This window comes from Thermobia domestica, chromosome 15, assembly GCF_964235325.1.
Source record: "Thermobia domestica chromosome 15, izTheDome1.hap1.1, whole genome shotgun sequence".
Lineage (NCBI taxonomy): Eukaryota > Metazoa > Arthropoda > Insecta > Zygentoma > Lepismatidae > Thermobia > Thermobia domestica.
This window is the reverse complement of record NC_137468.1, coordinates 189,698,279-189,720,794: the sequence shown is the minus strand read 5'-3', so window position 1 is coordinate 189,720,794 and position 22,516 is coordinate 189,698,279. Positions and strand designations below refer to the sequence as shown.

The window sequence follows — 22,516 nt, the reverse complement described above, 5'->3', positions numbered from 1 at the left end:
GGCTGTCCTTGATTCCTTCTGTGTTCCAGCACGCCACACGTAGGTGTCTGGTGATCTGATGATCAGGCCGTGCTATCATCGACGAGGTCTGCAAAGATTTCTAGCAGGGAGGTCATCTTGACGATGGCGTCAGTCTCCGTGGAGATTTTGCGAAGTCCTGTCTTTAGTTTGGTCAGAATGTTCTTGAGATTAAGCCCCTGGAACAGCTGCATGATCTCTTTCACGGTTGTGACAAGGGACGGTTCACTAGTTGTTTGTTCTTCTGCTTTAGCTGGTTGTAGTGGTCTGGTGTCATCTTGGCGCTCTGGTGAGTGGTTGGAGTTGGTTTTCGGGAGCTGACCGTCTGTGGTGGCTGGACTCTTGTTCTTTGTGGGATTTCCTGCTAGTGGTGGGTTCCCTGAGTTGGTTTCCTTTGACGGTGGGTGAGTAGCTGGCTCCTTGTGTCCTTGTTGTTGATTGGGTCTGCTTGGGATCTCGTGCTGGTTGGGACATCTGGGTGTTCTTTCAGGCTTTGGCGGCTTTTAAGTACTCACATCCGAGGTAATTGGCGGGATGTTTTCCTCCAAAATTGGCGCATGTTGCCGGCGTATCCCTGGTCTTCTGAGGACATTCCTTAGTGTGGTGCGGGCCACTACACTTTACACACCTGGCTGTGGCGTTGCACGTTGTTTGGGAGTGGCCCGTTCGTTGGCAACGGTAACACTGGAGCAGTTCTGTCCCTCGGTAGGGTTCGACCTCTATCCGACAGCACAGGAGGTAGCGAAGTTCATAGATCTTGGCATTTGTGGTGCATTTCGGAAGACTGATGAGGAACAGGGGAAAGTTGGGACGATTTCCCTGCACATCAGCTCTTCCTCTCATCTGGGAGATGGCTGCTGGTATGAATCCCTCCGACTTCAGGGCTGTTTCTATGTCTTTGATATCCGTGTCGATGGGCAATTTCGTAATTACTACTTTTAGCGGCCGCATGGTGCGTGGTAGTTCTGTAGAGTATGAACGATTGCTTTGGGCGCAATACGCGTCTATTTTTGCAAAGTCCTCCATGTTTTTGCATTGAATTTTCAGGACGTCTCGACGCGGGTGGGCAGTGGGAGGGACTTTGCATGTCGCTGCCAAGGTTTTAATTAACGTGTACGTTTTTTCCACGTCATAGATGTAAATTGGGGGAACTTTTCGAGATGGGAGGTTTGGGATTTCTTTACTTGTTCGTCGTCGTCAGTTTCGGCTCATACAATTCACTATGCTTCATAGTTACCGAAATATGAGGTAATAAGGAGCAAATTATACGTGGGACTAGATTACTAGACGGCAAAATTTTTTTTGAAAAAGAATTGTTTTGTCCTTTATTCAACGTGAATGCTAGAAAGACGCTAAAAACGCGAGCAGTATCTTTTCGTCGAAAGTTAAGAGATTAGCATCACGTGGTTTTTGAGAACAACTGAAAATCGGACGCACGCTGGCATTTTACTTCAATTTAAAGAAAACCGTCTCGCAAGTGAAGCTTCGGTTGCCTGCACTACAGCTTGCGCTAAGCAAAAATAAGCTTTTGTGTATAAGCGAAAGCGACAGGCAAGCTTGCGGCTTGCAAGCATGCTGTCTGGATCTCGTAGAAGCTTAAAAATTAGAAACTTATTATCGCTTAGGTCATATCATTGTAAGCAGAAACGTGACATTTGGCAAAAATATTTCGGTTTTGGTTAATGTTGCCCATAAGAAGAGGAATTTCTAATCTCTATTCTAAAACAAAATCGGGATGAGAATTAAATATTTACATTCGAGACGGCACAAGGCTAACTCAAATTATCGTCTCGCTTTGGAGATGAGAACCGAGACGAGGCGAAAAGCATCGTAAATATTTCTCGTCTTCTCTCGATTCTCGAAATAGCGTATGCCAATCTTTAAGTAAAAATTGCTCTGTAGACTGAATCTTACACGCTATTTTCTTACTTTGTATTTCAGATCTCACTGAATTACGGTCTGTGTATATATTTTTGTTGGAAAGATTTTTTAATTACATCTGCATATTCTACAAGTTAGTTTATTATGTTCCTTACTGTTCAATGATATTCAGTTATTTTTATTACAGTTATTTTCCTTAAAACTCACAATAAAATATTTTCTACATGAAACTTTAGTGGAAGGCTTTCGTTTAAATTTGGGTATTTGCAGAGGTGTGTCTTGAAGGTACGGAACCCCGACCCTGAAGTTCCTATCTTTAAGTTTTTTTTTTGCCAAATTTTAGGGCAACTTTAAAACTTTTAATACCATTATTATTATTATTATTATTATTATTATTACTGAAGAGTTATTAAAGTAATGGTTCACCCTGGTCCACGCAACCCCCACCTAGTGGGCATTGTGCTGAACAAATACCGTGTATGTAAGTTTTCTCCGCGTTCCGCTTCCTTTAATTTTCTTTATTCCATATCTTACTCATTCTCATCATCAACGTCTTCTGTAGCTTAGCCAGCATAACCATTACTTAAAAACAAATTTTCTTATGGCTCTTGTGTGTTCAGTATCCCTACTTTCTACATGAAATTTTGGCCGGGAACTTTCGATTTAACCTTTGGCTAGTTGTTGTGACGTATGCAGAGAGTAAGTAATGATTTTCCTGACAATTGTCTCCAATCCCCACTATTTTCTAACTTTTGCCTATCGCTAGGGGCGATTTTAAAGATTTTAATACAATTTGTCAATACAGAATGTTTTGGATATTATTATTATTATTATTATTATTATTATTATTATTATTATTATTATTATTATTATTATTATTATTATTACTGAATATTTGAGACCTCTATATTACGTCCTATTCCAATGCAAATAACCATATTGAACTTAAGAAACATGAAAACAAAATTCTTGGACCCTCTATAAGGATTAATTGCCACATTACAAGGAAAAGAGGGGGTAAAAGTGTCAGCTACTGGACAATATGAAAATCGAACCTTCGGATGTCTTAACAGAAACTAAGTAGGATTTGTCTTCATCACGATACATAGTAACGCCCATTCTTTGGGTAAAAGATATTGGATTATGTATGTGTTATATTGAAATTTTAACAAAATATACACTCAAATATAAAAAATTATAGTTCCTATTTACCAATTTTGGTTGAACGAATATCTGGAACATGTTGAAAATGGCGAACGAAAATATTATTAATATTTCTAGTCAAAGTGGAAGAACTTAGAAAAAAATTCTACAATGACGTTTCAGACAAATTTATGACTCATACTAAGCCTTAAGGATGACCCGTTTATATTCATGAATTGTTTGCGAAACACGCTGTTTTCACACAGTAGGGATTGAGATTGTAGACTGTGACGTGATGTTAGTTTTCCCCTGTGAAGAATGTCGTTTGAAATCGTAAGAACGAGAGAAATTAACAATTTTTCATGTTATCATACATAGGAAATATCAACATTGTAAATTATCTTTTTTCTGAATTTCCTCGGAGGGAATCGAACCACGGACGCGTAACTTACGAAACGAATGCTCAAGCAACTCTGCTGATTGCTGTTTTAAGTAGGAGTCAAGAAACACTCGGATATGTAGCGAATTACATACATTTACGATTCGAATATTTTATTAACGATGAAACACTGATTTCGGTCATGGTAAAATACTATAGTCCAGAGAATTCAAGTTTAAATTTTAAAAACGTCCAAAAGTAACTCCGTAACTTATGTATATTATATTCGGTTATTCTCGTTTCCCGTAACTTTGAAAGACAGGGACACGAACACAGATACACCGACTACTACTACTACTACTGCTGTTGCTGCTGCTCCTACTACTACTATTTATACAGTGCAATCGTATAGCAAAACTGCACATATAATTAAAGTAAGTTACTACTACTATTATTTTTTATAAAAATAAAAAGCTTTCCTTGGCACATGTTTGAACCCACACAAAAATACATTATTATTATCAGCGCATTTCGCTAGTACGCTCGGCCAATAAGACCGCCAGTAACAGACATTTAATTTCTGTTGTATTTATATATGCTACATGGCGAGAAACTGATTCCAACTAACCGGAACCACGTATTTAGCTCCTATGAGTAGGTTCGAGCCTGATTTAAAAATATGCTTCGTGTGGTTTAAAAATATGACAAAACGGTGGATTTGTCTACGTTTTACTATCTAGGCCTCCATTTCCCTTTTTTATTTGTTTCTGTTTACTTATTTGAGATGAGTATCTCTAAGTGAAAAAAGAACTTTTGGAAATAGATATTTGTAATTGTAATAATAACAATAGGACTTATACAACTACCTGGCTTTCGAGTCACAGTCTGTGAGCTTTTAGAGTTGCTAACTACAGGAAAAATACATTTTTGAATCACTGTAACATATAAATTATTATTTAAAATATGAACGTAACTCTGTGTGCCTAACCATTACGGCCAAATTGCAGTCAAATGAAATTAATCTTGGTGTATAGTTAGGCCTTAATCCAAAATTGGATGTTACCATATTCCTTTCATTATAATAATAACCTAAGAATAGAGGAGATCCTAATTTTTGCGACAAAAATTGAGTGTCTTACAAGCCGTTCAACTTACGGAGCTGAAATTCAGTATAACGTTAACTCTTTATTGAAAATGAACAGAACGTCTCCTTACATTCTTTAAAGTTCTTCTTTATGGGGAGGGTCGGCACTTTCTATATATGGTAAATTGATACTGGGTTAGTTTGTAAAAATAATCGAAAACGGTTGATTTTAGTTGAGAAGCAAACAATACTGTGCTTGAAATCATATATCCTTACCATCAGGGACGGATCCAGGACGCACTTCTGGGTGGCGGAAGTTTTAATACTGCTACTTAGAGCTACTTTTAAGAGCTCCAAACTCTGAGATTTTTTTAATAAATAAAATAAGAAAGTTTCCTCTTTTGGGGGCGATCACCCCCTGGATCCGCCCCTGCTTACCATGCGCTTTCTACTCTAATAATTGTTGAAGCTTGTTTATTACATGGAGCGCTTAGAGCACAGGACAATCGACCCAAAAAGTAATGAGAAAAATAGACATAATATTTGTAATATAAGCTTCTGTATGTTGGTCTACTTACCTTGATTTGGGACTTTAAAAATTTCATCCGTTTTTCCAGTGAAAAGAATCGATAATTCAACAAGGAAATAATTAGACCATGACAATTTAATTAAAATTCATAGTAATTTTATCCATGACAAACAAAACAGTTATATATGGTAAAGGTGGTCAGATCCATCGTTATAGTAACAGAGCAGTACTTGAGCGACGGACCGTACAAATTGAAGCTCCTAATTGTTAAAATTTCACAACCTGGATGTATTACAAGTGTAAACTCTTTAGTCGGTAGAGAAGAGGCGTGACGAGAAAGTTGATGACGATGTGTTTTGGTGGGTTATTGGTTCATGGCGAATGGTGGTTGGACTGAGTCATAGTCGATGGTGGGTCACGGTGGGTCATGGGTCAGAATGAGTGACGGTGGGAGCTGGGCCAATTGATCGTGGGTCAAGTTTTCATTGCCTCAGGCCACCTCTGGCTTAAGTGGTTTGGGTTCGGTTTAAATTTGTAACAGAATGTGTCCGTTTATTTCAGAAAACAAATCGTACTTTGCTAAAGTTTTGTTTGAAAACAGACACTATATTGCCACTTTTCAGAATATACGTATATATTTTAGAAAAGTTCCAAACAAACGATATATAATGGTTTCGTTTTATATTAAGGTGAGTCTGCTGTTTCACTTTTGAATAAAATTTATTTATTGAAGAACAACACAAAAAGTAATTCTACCCAATTACAGTGTTCATGTCAGAGTTACATAGAATAGCTATAATATTTTTGCGAAATCTATTCTGACTCATACTGTGTATATCCAGAACTCTTTTACATTTACTCAGTTTGTTGTACACTGCACCCATGCTCAACGTTGGTGACTGTTTTGTTGCATTTGTTTGAAATTTCTTACAAGAAAAGAAATTTCCATTGCCGGCACCTATGTTTCCATTGTATACCCTGAGATGAAAGGCGGAGACCAAATCCTTACTATTTAATTTGTTATATAATAATTTGTACAAGAATATCATGTCATTTAACACTCTTCTGTGATTGAAAGACATTGGGTTAAAATTTTTATTAAGAGAAGTACTATTTTCAAATGTGGGGAAGATGCATGTTCTCTTGTACACCAGAAACCGCAGTATTTTTTTGAACTCTTTCTATTCTAATAGTCTTTCTTCGTAGGGGGGTTCCATATAATCGACTCATATTCTAATTTTGATCTAACAAACGAAAAATATAATTTCAGTAAAGCATTCGACTTATTAAATTCCCTTCCCATTCTCAAAATGAATTTACGATTTCTGTTTGCGTTACTTACAATTTGATTTATATGACGCTCAAACGATAGTGTGCTATCGTATATTATACCCACATCTTTGACAGTTTGTTCCCCCTTTAACTGTTTACTATCTATCTTATATTGAAATTCAACAACATATCCTTTCTTAGTAAAGGACATGGTTTTGCATTTATCTGAATTTATGTTTAACAAGTTACTCTTGCACCATTCATTTACTCTGTCTAGATCCTCCTGCAAACTGGCACAGTCCTGTGCTGTTGTAATTCTCCTATATAATTTTAGATCGTCTGCATAGAGTAGTTTATGTGATATTTTAATACAATTAGAAAGGTCATCAATGAGTATTATAAAAAGTATAGATCCTTGTGGGACTCCAGAAAATTGAATGTATTCGAATGACCTACAGGATTTATAAACACATATTTTCTGTCCATCAAATATTACTTAATAAGAGCAATTAACTGATCAGAAAAGTTGAGAAATTTAAGTTTATTCACTAACAACGTGTGGTTTACCTTATCAAATGCTTTCGGAATATCTCTATAAACTACATCTATTTGATTATTTGATTGTTACTCTCCAATGTATCAACTAGGTGGTCAGTGAAGACAGCGAGATACAGATGATCAGAAAAATGGAAACACCTAGCGAAATTGCAACTTACCAGATTAATATGGTGCGGGCCACCTTTCGGCTTCAGAGCAGCCTTGATGTGAAGTAAGATGGAGGCATAGAGGTCGTGAATGGTAGCAAATGGAATTTTACACCATTCCTCGTGCAAGGCATCGGCCAGTTCTGTGAGAGAGGATGGAGGTGGAAATCGTCGCCGAAGACGGACCACAGATGTTCAATTATGTTGAGATCTGGGAATTGGGCGGGCCAGGGGAGTGCTGAACTTCATCCCGATGTTCCTCAAACCACGCTGCAACAACGCCAGCTGTGTGAATGGGTGCATTATCATCCTGAAAGACGGCGTCATTGTCCGGGAACAAGATCCAAACCATAGGATGCAAGTGGTCTCCTAAAATTGCGACATAATCGTTGGCAGTGATTCGTCCGCTAAGTGTGACAACAGGACCCAATGAAAACCATGATATGGTGCCCCACAGAATCACCGAGCCGCCGCCATGTTTCACAGTTGGGCGGAGACACTGCAGATCATAAGCTTCTTTGGGCGTTCTCCACACATAAACACGGCTCGTGGTTGAGAATAGGGTGAAGGATGACTCATCCGACCATATCACACGTTTCCAGTCCTCAACGGTCCAAGTTGAATTGTCGCGGCGGACTGTGATTGTCGAAACAGGGTGGGGGAGGGGCTGATTGAGTTCCTCCGTCACTTGCTCCTCAGTGGCACGACGGTTCTGCGTGACAATGCGCTTTAATACCCGGCATGACCTGACTCATGATTTTCTTCCGCCCACTGTTCCGCTTCCCCGATGTGGTCTTCCCGTGTGTTGTGTAGGCCGTGGTCACCTTCGTCACTGTCCCAAGCGACACATCTAACACAGTAGCCACTGCCGTCACACTCACTCCACATAACCGCGCACCAACAATTTACCCTCTTTGAAAATCTGAGATGTCTCCCATTTTACACTACCTCCGTCTTCTGCAGCCACTGGACACTGCTGTTCCACTGCGCCTGACGTAGTATGGAGACCAACCTAACACACCACCACCAGCGGTTCGGCGCTGCGGGCGCCACGACACCACTACCAACCCATACATCTGACGTGTGGCCAACTACAAGTGTTTCCATTTTTCTGATCACCATCTGTATGTTACGGTGGATCTGCCAGGAACGAATCCATGTTGATAATCCGATATTACTGGTTTAATGTGATTTTCAATGCGCTTATTAATTATCCTTTCAAATATCTTTGCAAATAAGTTTAGAATACAAACTCCTATAACTTTGAATTTCTTTACTGTCATTACCTTTAGGAATAGGGCAAACTTTTGTAGGTTTCCATTTTGATGGAAACGTGCTGGTTTGGAATGTTAGATTAAATAGCATGTGTAAAGGTAATAAGAGACTCTCTTCACAACCTTTTATTTTATATAATGGTACATCATCGATACCTATCGAACACTTTGATTTTAGTTTTCTGATTGCCATTGGAATCTCGTCCACTCCAATTACCTCTATTTGTAACATCATCTTTTTTCATACATTTCAACTAATGTCGAATCATCTGTTTCAACTAGCAGTGGTGTTCCGTCTGTATAAACTGATTTAAAGCAAGTTGCAAATGCGTTTACTATATCCTTATCACATGCTAACTCTATCCTCATAACACAATACATTACCATTTAAATGCTTTGTTTTACTCTTAATTAAGTTCCAAAACGTAGATAGCTCATCTTGGATTAAATATTCTACTCCCTTAACGAAGTTTATATATGCGACTTGTATATCTTTCTTAATCATTTTTCGAAGTTCATTAAAGTCGTGTTTATGTAAATCTATATTTGACTTTCCGAGTCTTATCACTGCGGTGACGAGCTTTCATTTTAATTTTATTTATAATGTCTAGCGTGAAGCAACTAGGATAGTTTCCTGTGCTCTGTTTCTTTTTCGGAATGCATTTGTCAAATATATTATATTAGGGGGAATAAAATTTTTCAACAGCGCCATCAACCTCAGTATAGTCACCAAGTACCTTCCATTCTACCTTCCCAATTCGTGATATAAATGATTGTAGTCTGCCTTGCTGAAATTATAACCCATCACTTTACCTTGTTTTTTATCTTTACCTTATTGTTCTGTTTGATTTTAATTAATAGCGCAGGGTGGTGTTTATCCTCTTTAAGTGCGAGGGGTTCTTTTCTCTCAACCACTACATTATCTAAATTTGTTAGTACCAAATCTAATGTTCTACCTAAACTATTCTGAAGTTCATTGAATGATTTCAAGTCATATAATGACACGAAATTATTTACAAATTTATACTGCTTCGGGGCGCTCATGAAATCGAAACCCGGATCTTTAATGCCTGGTAAATTAAAGTCACCAAGCAGAAGAAGGGTGCAGCCTGGTTGACCCTTCGATTCAATGTGCTGAAATATTCCATCATATTTACAAATGACAGAATTAGGCGGAAAATACACAACACATATATACATTGTTACCCTCTCCCCACTTACCTTAACCAGAAGACAGTCCACGCGAATTACGATTCCCCACGTTTTTTTCTCTATATATTTTTGTGTAAGAAATTCATAACTCTGTAAATGCTTGATTAGATTTGGATTCTGAGGTCAGAACGTCTACTGAAGCTGTTGTAAATATATCGAACTTTGTTTTCAGAAAAGCCTCGTCTTGTCAGTATTTCTCCGTACAAGATCCAACTGAGTGACTACAAACCTGTAGAATAAAAATTTTACACAGTGCCGTGCAGCATGGGAAAAAAATTAGAGGCTCATATCCAGAAGTGGTTCGATTGTGAAATAATAGTAGAGATGCCAAGTCCGTACCGAAATTCTATGCACTGCGTAAAGAAACTAAATGTTGTGCGACCAGTGTTAGATTTAAGAGCTGTTAATGAGAAAGTAGTAGCGCGTAATATTCAGGTAGAACCTATTAATGACTTGTTAAACGGGTTGCGGGAGATTCTTACTTTTCTTCATGTGATACTACGGATGCTTATTATTCAGTACCATTACATCTCGACTCTTATAAATGTACTTCTTTTGTTTTTGAAGGTAGACAGCTTTCCTTTCGTGTTTTACCAATGTCCAATCCACTTGTGCTATTTATCAAGATATAATATATCAAGTCTTTAGTTTGAACACCAGAAATTTTGTAATTGTATATATTGATATGTTGACCTTCTCAGACACATTAGATCACCATTATGAACATTTAGAACGAGTTTTCAGAACTCTCTTGAATGCAAATCTTTCCTTGAATCTGAAGAAGTGTAAAGTACTAATGAAAGAGATTGCATTTTAGTTCATGTTGTCACTGTAAAACATGTTAAGGTTGACCGAGAACTGAATGAAGCAATTCATAAGTTCGCCGTACCACATATTAAGAAGCATTTAAGAAATATCTTAGGTATTGCTGTGTGCAGAAAAAAGTTCATAACTTCTATTGCTAATCTATTGTTTGATCTTACAAAGAAGGAAGCTAAATTTCAGACGATTGATAAACCTTATTATCTAAAATTCGTAATCGAAACCATTTTGCACTAATAAAGTATTATTCCTTAGCTTGGCAAATATTTTATTGGCAAGGCATGAAAAAGGACTTTGCTAACTTCATAAATGATTGTATTTTTTCGCTCGTATAAAACCTTTACTTAAATTTATCACAAAGCAAACCATACATGTAGATGGAACGAGGCCACATGAAAAACTCAGTATTTACCTAATTGGTAAGCTACCTGGAAGTGACAAATATTACTACAGTGTGACCAACTATTTATGGAACGGTATATATAACCTATTAAGATTAGTTACTTATCTTATGGCTCACACTACCAATTTTTTATCTCGATTAGTAGTAGGTCACCACGCGTTCACTGGAATCCCAATTGAAGAAAATGAAGGTAAAATTTTCAACTGGATACCTTATTATAAATCTAGTATGACCAATATAATATGACGCGATAATCTTTATATTATTTATTAACTGATACAACCATCACATTTAATACAGGCTTTATAAGGTTTTGAGTGATTCAGAATTATATATTTGTTGATTGTAGTATTACACAGACTCCCAAACAACAACACAAAGCTTACGTCTTCCTGATGGGTGATTTTCACATCTGTATATTAACTGTCATTCATACAACGCTATAAGTCGATGATTACTAACATAAGTAAAAATAAACATATAGATAATTATTTTCGCACTATTAACGCAAATGTATAACAAACAGAATTCTCACTTAGTACTTAAACACGTATCATTCATTTATGAGAACTGATGATTATTATATCATTAGGTTTTTTATTTATCTTTATCTATCACTATGTTGGTGTGGTGCACTTTCTTAAGGAACAATACGCATCTTAATTATTCAAACATCCACCTTTCTTCTTCTGTATTCTATTAATAAATATTGGATATATAAAGTTCACTATTTGTAGTTTCATAAACACAAGTATTTTCACTCGATGCTGAAGGGTGATACTTATGAGAAGATTATTTTACCAGTATTCTTTAATAGAATTTTTGGCCATATTCTACCCTCGCTTTCCTCTCACTAGTGTTGTGTCGATTATCAACGAATCATGGCGTGAATCAAATGAATTATGATTCTTTTCACAAGTGAATCGATTCTTCTAATGAATTCTTTGTACTTCACTGAATTGTTTGCCGTGATCGAAATGAATTGAGAATCACAAACTGCCAGCTTGTAAGACAATTGGTGAGGTTGCTTCTGCAAATAGCTTGCAGTTCACAGGGAGTGAAAAAGAAAGAATACCATATGCGCGCCTTTTCTTCCTGCTTTTGTAGATGCGTGCGATTTTTTCTTTCTGCGTGGTAGGGTTGTTTCCTAGGAAGAAAGGAAGCCGCGTTGTTAGATTACTTTCAGAATGCTTTCTTGTTGCTTACTTCTTGTCGTGAAGTACTGGCAGTGTTGCTCAATTAGATGTAATACGATTTCGTAGTTAATATCAACATACTCTTGATGAGCATTTACCCATTTTATTAAGACACTGTACGTGCATAGGGTAAAATTATTTTCATCACTTTCAACTGCAGTAGCCAAAAAGTTCAATTTTGATGTTTTATAATCAACTCAAAGTACTATCTTATATTCAATGTAAATACAGTACTTACACAAAAGATGCACTGTAAATCATTTGTACTGTACAAAATTGATTTTAAAAATGTATATGTAGAAAGACGAATAAAGATTCTGGAAAGACAGTGTATAGCATCCTTCAGTAAAAACACTTGTCCACATGGAACAAAGCTTAATGGTACTTACTTTTCGCTTTACTTCTATTGAAACATACATGAAGACAAATAGTTTTTTGAGCTTCCATATAAACAAGATGTGGGAGACCCGGGATCGATTCCCGGCGGAAGCTCATGTGGTTCGGATTTCATGTTAATCAGTAGGTCCACGCCTCATAGAGCCTCGCTGCTGAACCGGAAGTTAAACTGAAAATCAACTCAACTGAAATTTAACTAAGTAACGGTTTTCTCTTAGAAATGTAGACAAACACTGATGATAACAGTGGTTGCCGGGGAGAAAATCCGCCAGGCCAAGAAGTTTCTCCCGGGGCATTTCTCAGATTGAGTTCAATTGGGGTTACCAGTATTTTTGCAAATATATGTTCATCTCTTGCTTATTGAAGTAGTAGTGGCTCAGTGGTAAATCGTTCACTTGTGATGGATGGGGTTCCTGGTTTTCTATTTGCGACAAATGGGATTTATGGTGGACAAACACCATATGTGTGGCCTTTCTCGGGGTTCTCTTGTTTTCGCTCGCTTCCTTCATTTCATTCATTCTCATCATTATCGTTTCCTTTAGTCTACACAATGATAATCATGGAACGTAAAACTTTAAAATTTCATTTCATTTTGCGTTTATTCAATGTCTCCCCGAGCTAAATCTTTTAAAATTATTACAATAGTATTAAATATATATGTTCATGTGTAAACTCCCTTTCTTCTCCACCTCGAAGATCAGTATCTTTTCCAGTCAAGAATAAAATAGAACATATTTTAGAATATAATAGAATAAAATAGAAATCTTGCAGTTTAACGTTCCTTGTTTATGTCCATTAGCCTAAGAATAACGAATGATTAAGGCAAGTAAATGACGATGGAAAAATAGTTGGTATGAAAGTGTGGAAGGAAATGGGAGTACCCGATAAAACCCACGGGCATGATGTACACCACAAACTTACTTAGCAGTGGATCAAACCAGGGACCCCGCGCAAAGGAGGCGGCAAGAGTTTTGTCAGTGACCCACGGTGATCCCTAGGATAGAACAGAATGGACTGCGAGATAACACTTTACTTTATTTAATCATCCACATCTTCTTTACCCTACAACAGCAACAAAAGAAATCCATTAACATGATGTGTACTTTACAGAGTTTATGAACTGCACAAATAATATTCACTAGAAGTGAATTTAACACTACAGACTCATTGTATAATGCTTTCTGTATTGAAAACCGTAAGCATGAATGTCGCCTATACAGAGCTCTATATTTTCCCTATATTAATATGTACGACAATAAGAAGTTGAAAATAAATTGTTATAACTGCTCATATCCCGCGAAAATCTTACGGAGTATATTTCAACAAAATATTTCCTCGAAAAACTGAAGTTGGTAGAAAAACGTGGAGATTGCAGCACTTTTAGTGTTTGTCTCAAGTTCTAATATGAAAGCAGGATGCAAAAATAACAACAATGGGAATAGAGCAACAGCATATTATTGAAACTTCATAACTGCACTGAAGCTTAAGAGTTCCCGAGCCACTCCACTCACCCCAATGCAATGCTGTCCGTGTCATGTGGCAAAGATGATTCACGAGATTGCATTCTCTTATAAGGAATTTATGAAGTTGCGCAGAAAAGAAGTGCAGTAGCCCAAGCGATTCATATGATCGAATAATTCCCACTCAATTTATATAATCGAATAATTCATTTGCGCAAAAGAGATGTGCGGAAACCTAACTGATTCAATGAGCGAATCATCCCAACCAATTCACTTGCGCAAAAGGAATGCGCGGACGACCAATTCATATGAACGAATTAAATGATCGAATCATTTTAGTGAATCAAAGGAAATGAATCGTTTTGCCCACACTACCTCTAACTTCTTTCAGCGTTGGACATTCATCTTTGTCAGTGTTGGAACCTTTGTTAATCTTGAATATCTGAATTCCCAAAGTAATACGATTATCGCCCTGTTTTAACTGGCGATAACAGGCTGTCAATTTCTGATATATATAGTAGCTATGTATGTCTTTATCCTTTACGTACTGCTAATACTACTGAAATTTTAGGTGTGTTGGAGAAAATATACTTTTCTCATTATCCATATCCTTTGCATGTATTCAATGATCAGGGCAAGTAATTTACCTGTAGATTGTGGAAGCAGTTTCGCTCGAAGGATATCGAGCACATATCTGTCAACAGTTACAATCTAAAGGCTAATCCAGTTTAGCGTCAGCACAGATCAGTGAATCAGCTTATTAGGTGTTTATGTAGTAAAGATCACACGAAGTGCAGTACTAAGTTGCACGAAGTTTAAATTGTTAAATAATTCGCGATCTATCCCTACAGGATTCGCTCCTGCTGATATATTCTTGAACTTCTCTGCCATTCATGATTTTAAGTCTAGGTATCCATGGCCAGAAGAGCTTAACAAGTCGCCAAAAGAGACACACCTGATCACACAGGTGAATGTCACTAAAATCAACGAAAGTAAAATCACAAATCTTTATCACAGTCGGAATTGCAGGAACAGAATCTGGTAACAATAAAAACTCATTATCAGAGTTCTGTCTTGTGCAAAAGTTATTGATAAATACTTAGACTGCCACATTGGTCCGTATCTTGTTCAAAGAACATTTAGAAACAGTCCACAACTAAGTACATTAGATGCTAAGCCAATAGGTACTCAAAACTTCTTTAATTTAAGACTATTCAACTGTTCCAAAAAAAGAAGGCAGAGCTCATGGCAAATTCGAGATGAAAACTTCAGCCGAATCTTCAGTTGTTTTTCTCGACGTCCTGGGAAATCTGTAGTGAACCTATCTTGGTTAATCCACATATGTATATTTATTTGCTTGTTATATTCATTTTATGTTTATATTTCAGTTCTAGATAAATATGATGCAAAACTAATTTTAAGATTTATATACTTATATTAGTCCTTAATTAATGACGTTTCAGCATTCTTCGTTGCTACTATTTAGCGAGCTTTCATTGTATTCTACTTCGTAAAGTATAATTGGCGCAAGACAGTGGTGTATTCAGGGGGTGGCTTCTGGGCTTAAGCCCCCCGAAATCTTACTTACTATAGTAAAGTAAATGAAATATCTTGCAGAATTTTCACATTTCCAGGCAAAGCCCCCCCCGTAAGTTAGCAAAACCCCTCCCGAAACAATCGTAAATACGCCACTGGCGCAAGGTATTCAGTGCACTGGTGGGAAGATTTTTAACACGAAACGAAGTTATAGTGCAATCGCAATGTTAAATTTGGTTATGAAAGGTTCCTATGAATGACAATCATAGAGATTGTTATATCCAGTTTCCCCTTAAGCTGAAGTGGTAGTGAAGGAACTGTAAAGTTGAATTAGCTGCGACGTGTGATATTCAATTGACAGTTCACAGCATGCTTACATGTGCGTTATGTATCTTGGATAAGGAGAGAAGGTTATTACTCATCGAGCAAAAGTTATTTATGTTAGTACAAATTACCGTTCCTCAAATTATTAATAATAATGTATATGATAGAGGCACTGATGTTTTTTGCATCTGAAGTGAGATCATTCCAGAACTAACTTAAAGTTGCAGTGTGTGTTCGATAAACAGCAGAGGTTGTTGCTGAACAATTCGATTTTGTGAATTAAATAGTAGAGTAAATAAATTGAATGACGTAAAAATACTGGCTATTATCCAGACTAATAAGACGTAATATAATTTCGTACGTTGAATGGTAATGCGTAATGGGCATTACATATTAATTGTCAATGGTGAATTACGGCACAGGTGAAGTATACTGGAGCATGTTATGTGTGACAGGACGGAATGCAGTTCTCTTCGTAGTGTACATGTTTGCTAGTGCATGATTTACTGATGACGTTCAGATATGGTAGTATTCAGTGTAACAGTTGCTACTGGTTCTGGTATTTCTCAATACGTAATAGTTTAGCTATGAAGCTCTCTTTTGAATGGAAGATCGACGTTCTTTTCTGATTAAACGAATAATATATGAAGTAAGGAAGTGTGTCGTATTGCTGAAAAGAAAACTTTTCGTATCAAACCGTCTTAATAGTTTAATAACAACCTTTGGATCATATTCATTGGTAATATTTAGTAAAAATTTATTAGTGCATATATATTTCTGAATACTTGTGTACATAGAACACACTTATGAATAATCTTTGTATGTATATGATTATTTTAGTTTTGTTATGTAAATGTAATCTTTCGGGAGTAGCTCAACAGAATTATCGCTGCTCGGTTTACTTTCAACTGTACAAAACATTTACAATCTATTTTCCTAACAACGTTTCATTTTGGTCATTACGGTATTATATTTAGTAAAGTGAGATAAAGTAGTGACAATTTTTTCGTTGTTGATATTATCCGGAAAGATAGAAAGAAGCGTTAATATTAGCAGTATTCAATACTTCAAATTATGTGATATTTGTATTATTGTAAATTTGTTCATTTTTTTCTTGAAGGCAATAACATATACAATTTATAAATATTAAAACAGTGGTGTTGATACTATGATACTGTAGATGACAGACTAGTAATTCCAAAAGGAGAGGTAGTTCGTTATAATTCTACGTAATCTCAGAGAAGGTGAGTGAATATAGTGGTCTTCTGAAAACATTAAATATAAATTGATGAATGTTCATTTCTATGTTTTGATATACAGTAATTGCTTCAGGTTAATAAACAGTTGAAACATATATTTATTTTTTATTGTTGAATATCAAGTATGTCTTGCAATACTCCGATAAAGAAATTTCATACTCGGCTAAACGAGCTTGGACTATTTTCTTCTGATTATGTGCAGTTAATATAGATACGTAGAGAGAGAAGGATCTACAAAAGCAAAATACCTGCTAGTTTCAAAGTGATAATATTAAAAGTGAAATGAAAAATGAAATTAGTGAGACAGTCATCTCTAACAATAAACACATACAGAGAAAAGACCAGCTGTATTGTTTCGCATTATGTATTTTCCAAAGTGATGATGAGTTAGGCTTCAATAAAATTATATTTCAAAAATCTATTAAAGTTGATTAAAATAAAGACAAGAAAATGTAACAGAATTAAAGACAAGAAATTACAAAATTTTAAATTAAGTAAAAGAAAGACATAATTAAGATATTTCGAAATTATGATGAGATTGTAATCTTGTCCAAGTTATTGTTTTTGTTTTATGTAAGTTGTAAACACAGATATGTGGATTTCTAATGTTATGATGACGAAGGACAACAAATAAGCAAGTTGCAGAGTAAGAACTATTGTAAGAGTTACTGTAAGATTTATTTGTTAACATCAACACAATTTCGGGATGTGACAAAACTGTCAGAGTACGGAGATAGACGTCTGGACATTTTGGTTATTTGATGATCATTGCAGAAATGTGAATTTCGGCAATGAGATAAGCAAATACATGGAGTGACGTGAACTAAGGTAGCAGTTTAGAAATTAACTTTTCCAAATAAATACCCTGCCTAGGATGGAACTAGATCATTCATTCGAAGATCATTCAAAGCGGATTCGAGGATCAGAGAAAGTCAGCGGACAAAGAGAATACTAGACAGCGAATAGTTTACGAGTCATTGTGGACTATTTTCAGTTAAGTTTTACCATCGTTTAAATTTCTAAATCCTAGTAGTTGCATCGTTCCAAGTCATTGGACTTTGCTAAGCTGCAGCCTGTTCCAAGAAGACAACCTGCAACATCAATTTAAGAAGTATGTGTTTGCTATCTGATCATCGTTATCAAATAGAGGAAATAATCAGGCTTTGTGAGTTGTGATCTGGTAATGTTTTGCATATCCCGTACACACAATACAAATTACATATCAATGATAAATCACTTTAATGAAAATACAAATTTTTAATCATGAAACTTGGCTTTGTATTTGCTTCCCTGAGATAAGTTTAATAAATTTTTCCTGGACATTTTAGACAATGTTCAGAGGACAATCTCCCAACTTTCAGAGCTACGCTATTGCTTTAAAAGGCACAACTAGGGGGGTTGACATGGTGAAGGCTGCCTTTGTTTCGATTCCCGGGACAGTTAGTTGTAAAATTTAAGTTAAATAGGACCACCAATGACATGGTGGAGGCGACCTTTGGTTCGATTCCCGAGAGAGTTTGTGAAGTAATATTTTCTCGTGTTATGATTAATTTACCCACCATTGATATGGTGAAGGCAACCTTTGTTTCGATTCCTGGGAGAACTAGAAGTATAAGTTAAAATGACATATCGAAACATGTTAGAGGTATTTTATTTTATTTTAGTAGAAAATTAGAGTTCATTAGACGATGTTAAGGTTGATTGTTATTATGTTGATTTGACCCGACACTTGACACACATGATATTCACGTGCTAAGTATGTACTTCAGCTACCTACTTTTAGGTACTGTAACATGTCACTGTTACTTACCTTTTTCAAAAAAGGGGGTTGTAACAGTTATGATTATTATCTAAATTCATTCTATTTTGAGTCTTCGGTAAGGCAGTTTCGTTTGTCAACTTTTTGAATACAGCAACTCTAGTGGCGACTGCTATTATTTCAGCCAGCACTTCAGTTATGCATATCAGATGTGTGCTGGAAATGTACTCGATAAAACATTGTAATAGTAAGCTTTATTTATCGCAAATTAGTAAATTATTTTATTAAAGAGTTGTGTGTATATAACAAGTTAGTTGAATTCGATATTCTAAAATGTTGATTGTTATTTACTTAATATTCTGGTGAGTTGTTTAATAATTTTCATAAATTTAAATCGGATTCATATATGTTCTAATGGAGACTTAACTGTGTGATTAAATGGGATGTAGACATTTTGTATTAACCATACTTATAACTTCCTATATTTGCTGTATTTGTTTGAGAATTCGGTACAATTATTCAATTCATTTCAGGTCGTCGTGGTACATGATTAAGTTGTGTTTTATTGAGATTAATATTAAATTCACCTGGATTTGATTTAATGTTTCCAATCAATAGCAGTGAGTTTAATGACTTGTAAGGAAATTTCTAAATTCGATTAATTTTTGTTATAAAGATGAGATTACATAATTATTAACTTATTGTTTAACGAAGCTAATATCAAAACCTTTATTTCTTTATGGTTTTGGCGATTGCCCTAATTTCTAGGAATGTTGTATGGTATCTATATTTAAGCTAAACATATTGTGGCCCTTAAGATTATTATCAACCACACATAAATTAAAAATGTATATCTTGATTCTCGAATGTGGCGGGTTTTCACCAGTGGGATGCCCGTATCGAGTAACGACCTCCTATCTAAATAGGAACGTTACACAAATTTCTAGCACACATCTAACTCCGCTGCTTAGATTAGGAGAAAAAATTACCGTTTCAAATTTCGGACATAGTGACGATACGTTATACTAGCTGCAGTAAAATAAATTATTTTGGTCGGAGTGTATATTAGACTGCTCTTTAATGACAGCTTGTGATGTGTTAATAACTACGTATATTGTAATATCCAGTTATTTAAATTGTGAGTTAATTTTTGGGTATAATAGCAAAATGCAGCGTGTGAGAGACAGCCCAATTAGGCCTCAGTAAGTTTTGAACTCGTTTCCAAATGGAGATAACGGAATCATAAAACATCCTATAGATGATTCAATGTTGGATTTATCAATTTTTGAGAGTAGCCGTGTTCATGACGTAAATGTTGAATCCAGAATGTTTAACACAAACGGTTGGTTTGTGGACACTAGAGAATATCGCGATATAGCTCATTCACGATCTTTATCTACGTAGGTCGCAGGAGCAGGTGGCAGCGAAGGCGATAAAGTAACTCATGTATAATCAATTTGTTCTGTATTTGTACAAACGAGTACACCTGACGAGGTCATTGGTTTTGGAAAAAGAGAAAAGAGTGGGGGAACACTTCAGCCACCGAACAGATGATTTTCGTAAGCCATTATTTTGCGATCTGAGCAAAATAACTGTGAATGCGGCTAGTGCTGGTCTTAATGAAGCTTTGAAATTAATACCATTTTGAGATGAAAACAATCATGTAAGTTTGTTTAAATTTTTGTGTGTGGATTTATTATGGGGAAAAGACAACTTGCGGCTATAGATTCTTGTGCCTCTATTTCAATGTTGCATAAACAGAGTTTTGTTCCGTGGAATCAAACTTTACCTCCTCCATTGCAGATTACGAAGGAACATTTCAGTGGCATAGGTGTTGATAATAAAACCATTGAGTTTAGTGAGACTGTAATAGTTCCCATTAAGTTTAAGATTTACCATTTAAAGTTCTTTTTGGTGGAAAACTTAAGGCCAGTGTTTATAGTAGGAATACGTGAACTTCGTCAGATGAGATCTAATTTGGACCTAGTTGCTCATAAATTATTTTTGATTTTAGAAGGAAGACAGTTTGTCCCTCTAACTTATAGTCCTCCCCTCTCCCCCAACATGAAGAAAGTGAATCATGAAATAAAGTAAAAAAACACTCGTCATTTTGTCATAAAATTACATGGCTAGTAGATTTTATCTGATCCTAAACGGTTATCGTCGAATATACGCGGTTAAGGGAGCACCCTGATTAGCCAAAATAAAAAGATCTCAACAATTTATCCCTCTACAAGCGACATTATCTTAATCGCTTTCGTGGCCAAGTCGCAAGAGCACGCGGCTAGTTATCCAAGGGTTGGTGATTCGCGCCCACCTTGCAGTACATTTTTTTACTTCTTTAAATTGATTTTAGACTCACCTTAATGTAAACACATTACTCATATAGGCGATTTAATATTTTTTCGGGTAGTAATTTTGTAGTTCATTGACGCTTACGGCATAGGGAACATACCGAAAACTTACTAGGCACGTTCCGTAGGTACATGTCAGTCAAGCGCCTAGGGGCGGACATAGACTGTAACTATCACTTGCCACAAGTATGTGATTTCTTTCTCAGAGGTACATGAGGCACATACTGGACACATTCCCATGTATCTGAGAGAACATGATAGGCATATATCTGCTATGTGATTGTGCTGTTATTGATGTTGGATAAGTGCTCTTCCAGTGTGCTTGGAAAGATTAGTGAATCATCCACGTAACGCATTGTAAAGGTCTCAACAACATCTCCAAGTACCAAATTCATGGCTTTCGTAAATGACCGTGTCCCATAGTACAAGATGACAGAATGACATTAGTTGAAATTCATACAGTTCGCTCTCAAATGTAAGAGCTCTGTAGGGTTTAAGCTTACTATCAACTAGACCTGCCAGAATGAGTTCATGTCGATTCGAGGAACGTATTGTACACCATGAAATATCTGCAATACTTACTGAACTTCCAATGGTCGGCTCTGCAATATTTTCTGTGCTTTTTAAGGTCACGAAATTCCATATATAGACGTAGAGTCTTGTCATTCTTAATTACCAATAAGATAGATTCAATCGTCGTGTTTTTGATGGTCAAATAATGTCCCAATCCAACATTAGTTGAACCGCGTTCGTACCTCAACTCTGTGCGTAAGTGCCATTGCATAATTTTTTGGTTCAAGTGCTTCGATTGTCTTTACAGTAATTTCGTGTTTTTACATTCGAAAACGTCCTAGTATCTCTGAGAACAGCTCACTGTGTTTCTAGGGATTTGTTCCAATTGTTTCTGCTCTTTATTCCTGGGCTATGCCACTGTTCGCCCTTTCTGTTCTATGATGTTCACATTTTCCTCAGCCACTACTGCAGACTTGAAAATTGCTTTCTTTGGTGCATAATTCCTTTTCCTTTGCATTTGTGTTTGGAAATTTGCACTGAAGCTGCTGAGCAACGAAAATCCAGCTCGGCATCTATTTTATACACGAAGTCAACTAAAAGCAGAAAAGGCATGTTGATCCTCTTCACGCGTACTGCTTCTATTGCTGCCTCCGCTTTTGCGAGCTCAATCGGGATTATCATCCTTCCGAAGGCACATGGTTGATGCTTTATAGTGAAATCAACTTATCGAATTTCGACGGCTGGGTGTAACGTCGGTTTGCGTATATTAGAAGCTACCTTCTTCCAAGTCTCCTCTGTGATCAACGTCTCTTCGCTGCCTGTGTCAACTATAGCTTCTAAGAAATGACCAATCACTTTTATTCAATTCTATTATTTGAACCCCCTGCCCCCGTCCCCACTTGTGAAGCTAAGAATGGAAGTTTCTCATAGCATTGAGTAGCTATCTTGGACCCCCGTCCCTCTTGCGAAGACCGTAAGCGATCAGGGATCGAAGCTTC

The 22,516-nt window shown here is 36.4% G+C and overlaps 1 protein-coding gene across 2 annotated transcripts in view; it reads right to left on the bottom strand.

Annotated features, from left to right (window-relative positions):
- LOC145671408 (uncharacterized) overlaps window positions 1-22,516 on the bottom strand; it is a 107,154-nt gene that overhangs the window by 33,977 nt on the left and 50,661 nt on the right. The window contains exon 3 of one of the 2 annotated variants that reach the window (XM_081740565.1): window positions 10,207-11,868. The exons of the other annotated variant lie outside the window; for it this stretch is intronic. Coding sequence (XP_081596691.1) covers window positions 11,673-11,868 — 196 coding nt within the window. The 3' untranslated portion in view covers window positions 10,207-11,672. Of the gene's footprint in view, window positions 1-10,206; window positions 11,869-22,516 lie in introns of those variants that run through there. 2 annotated transcript variants of the gene reach the window in all.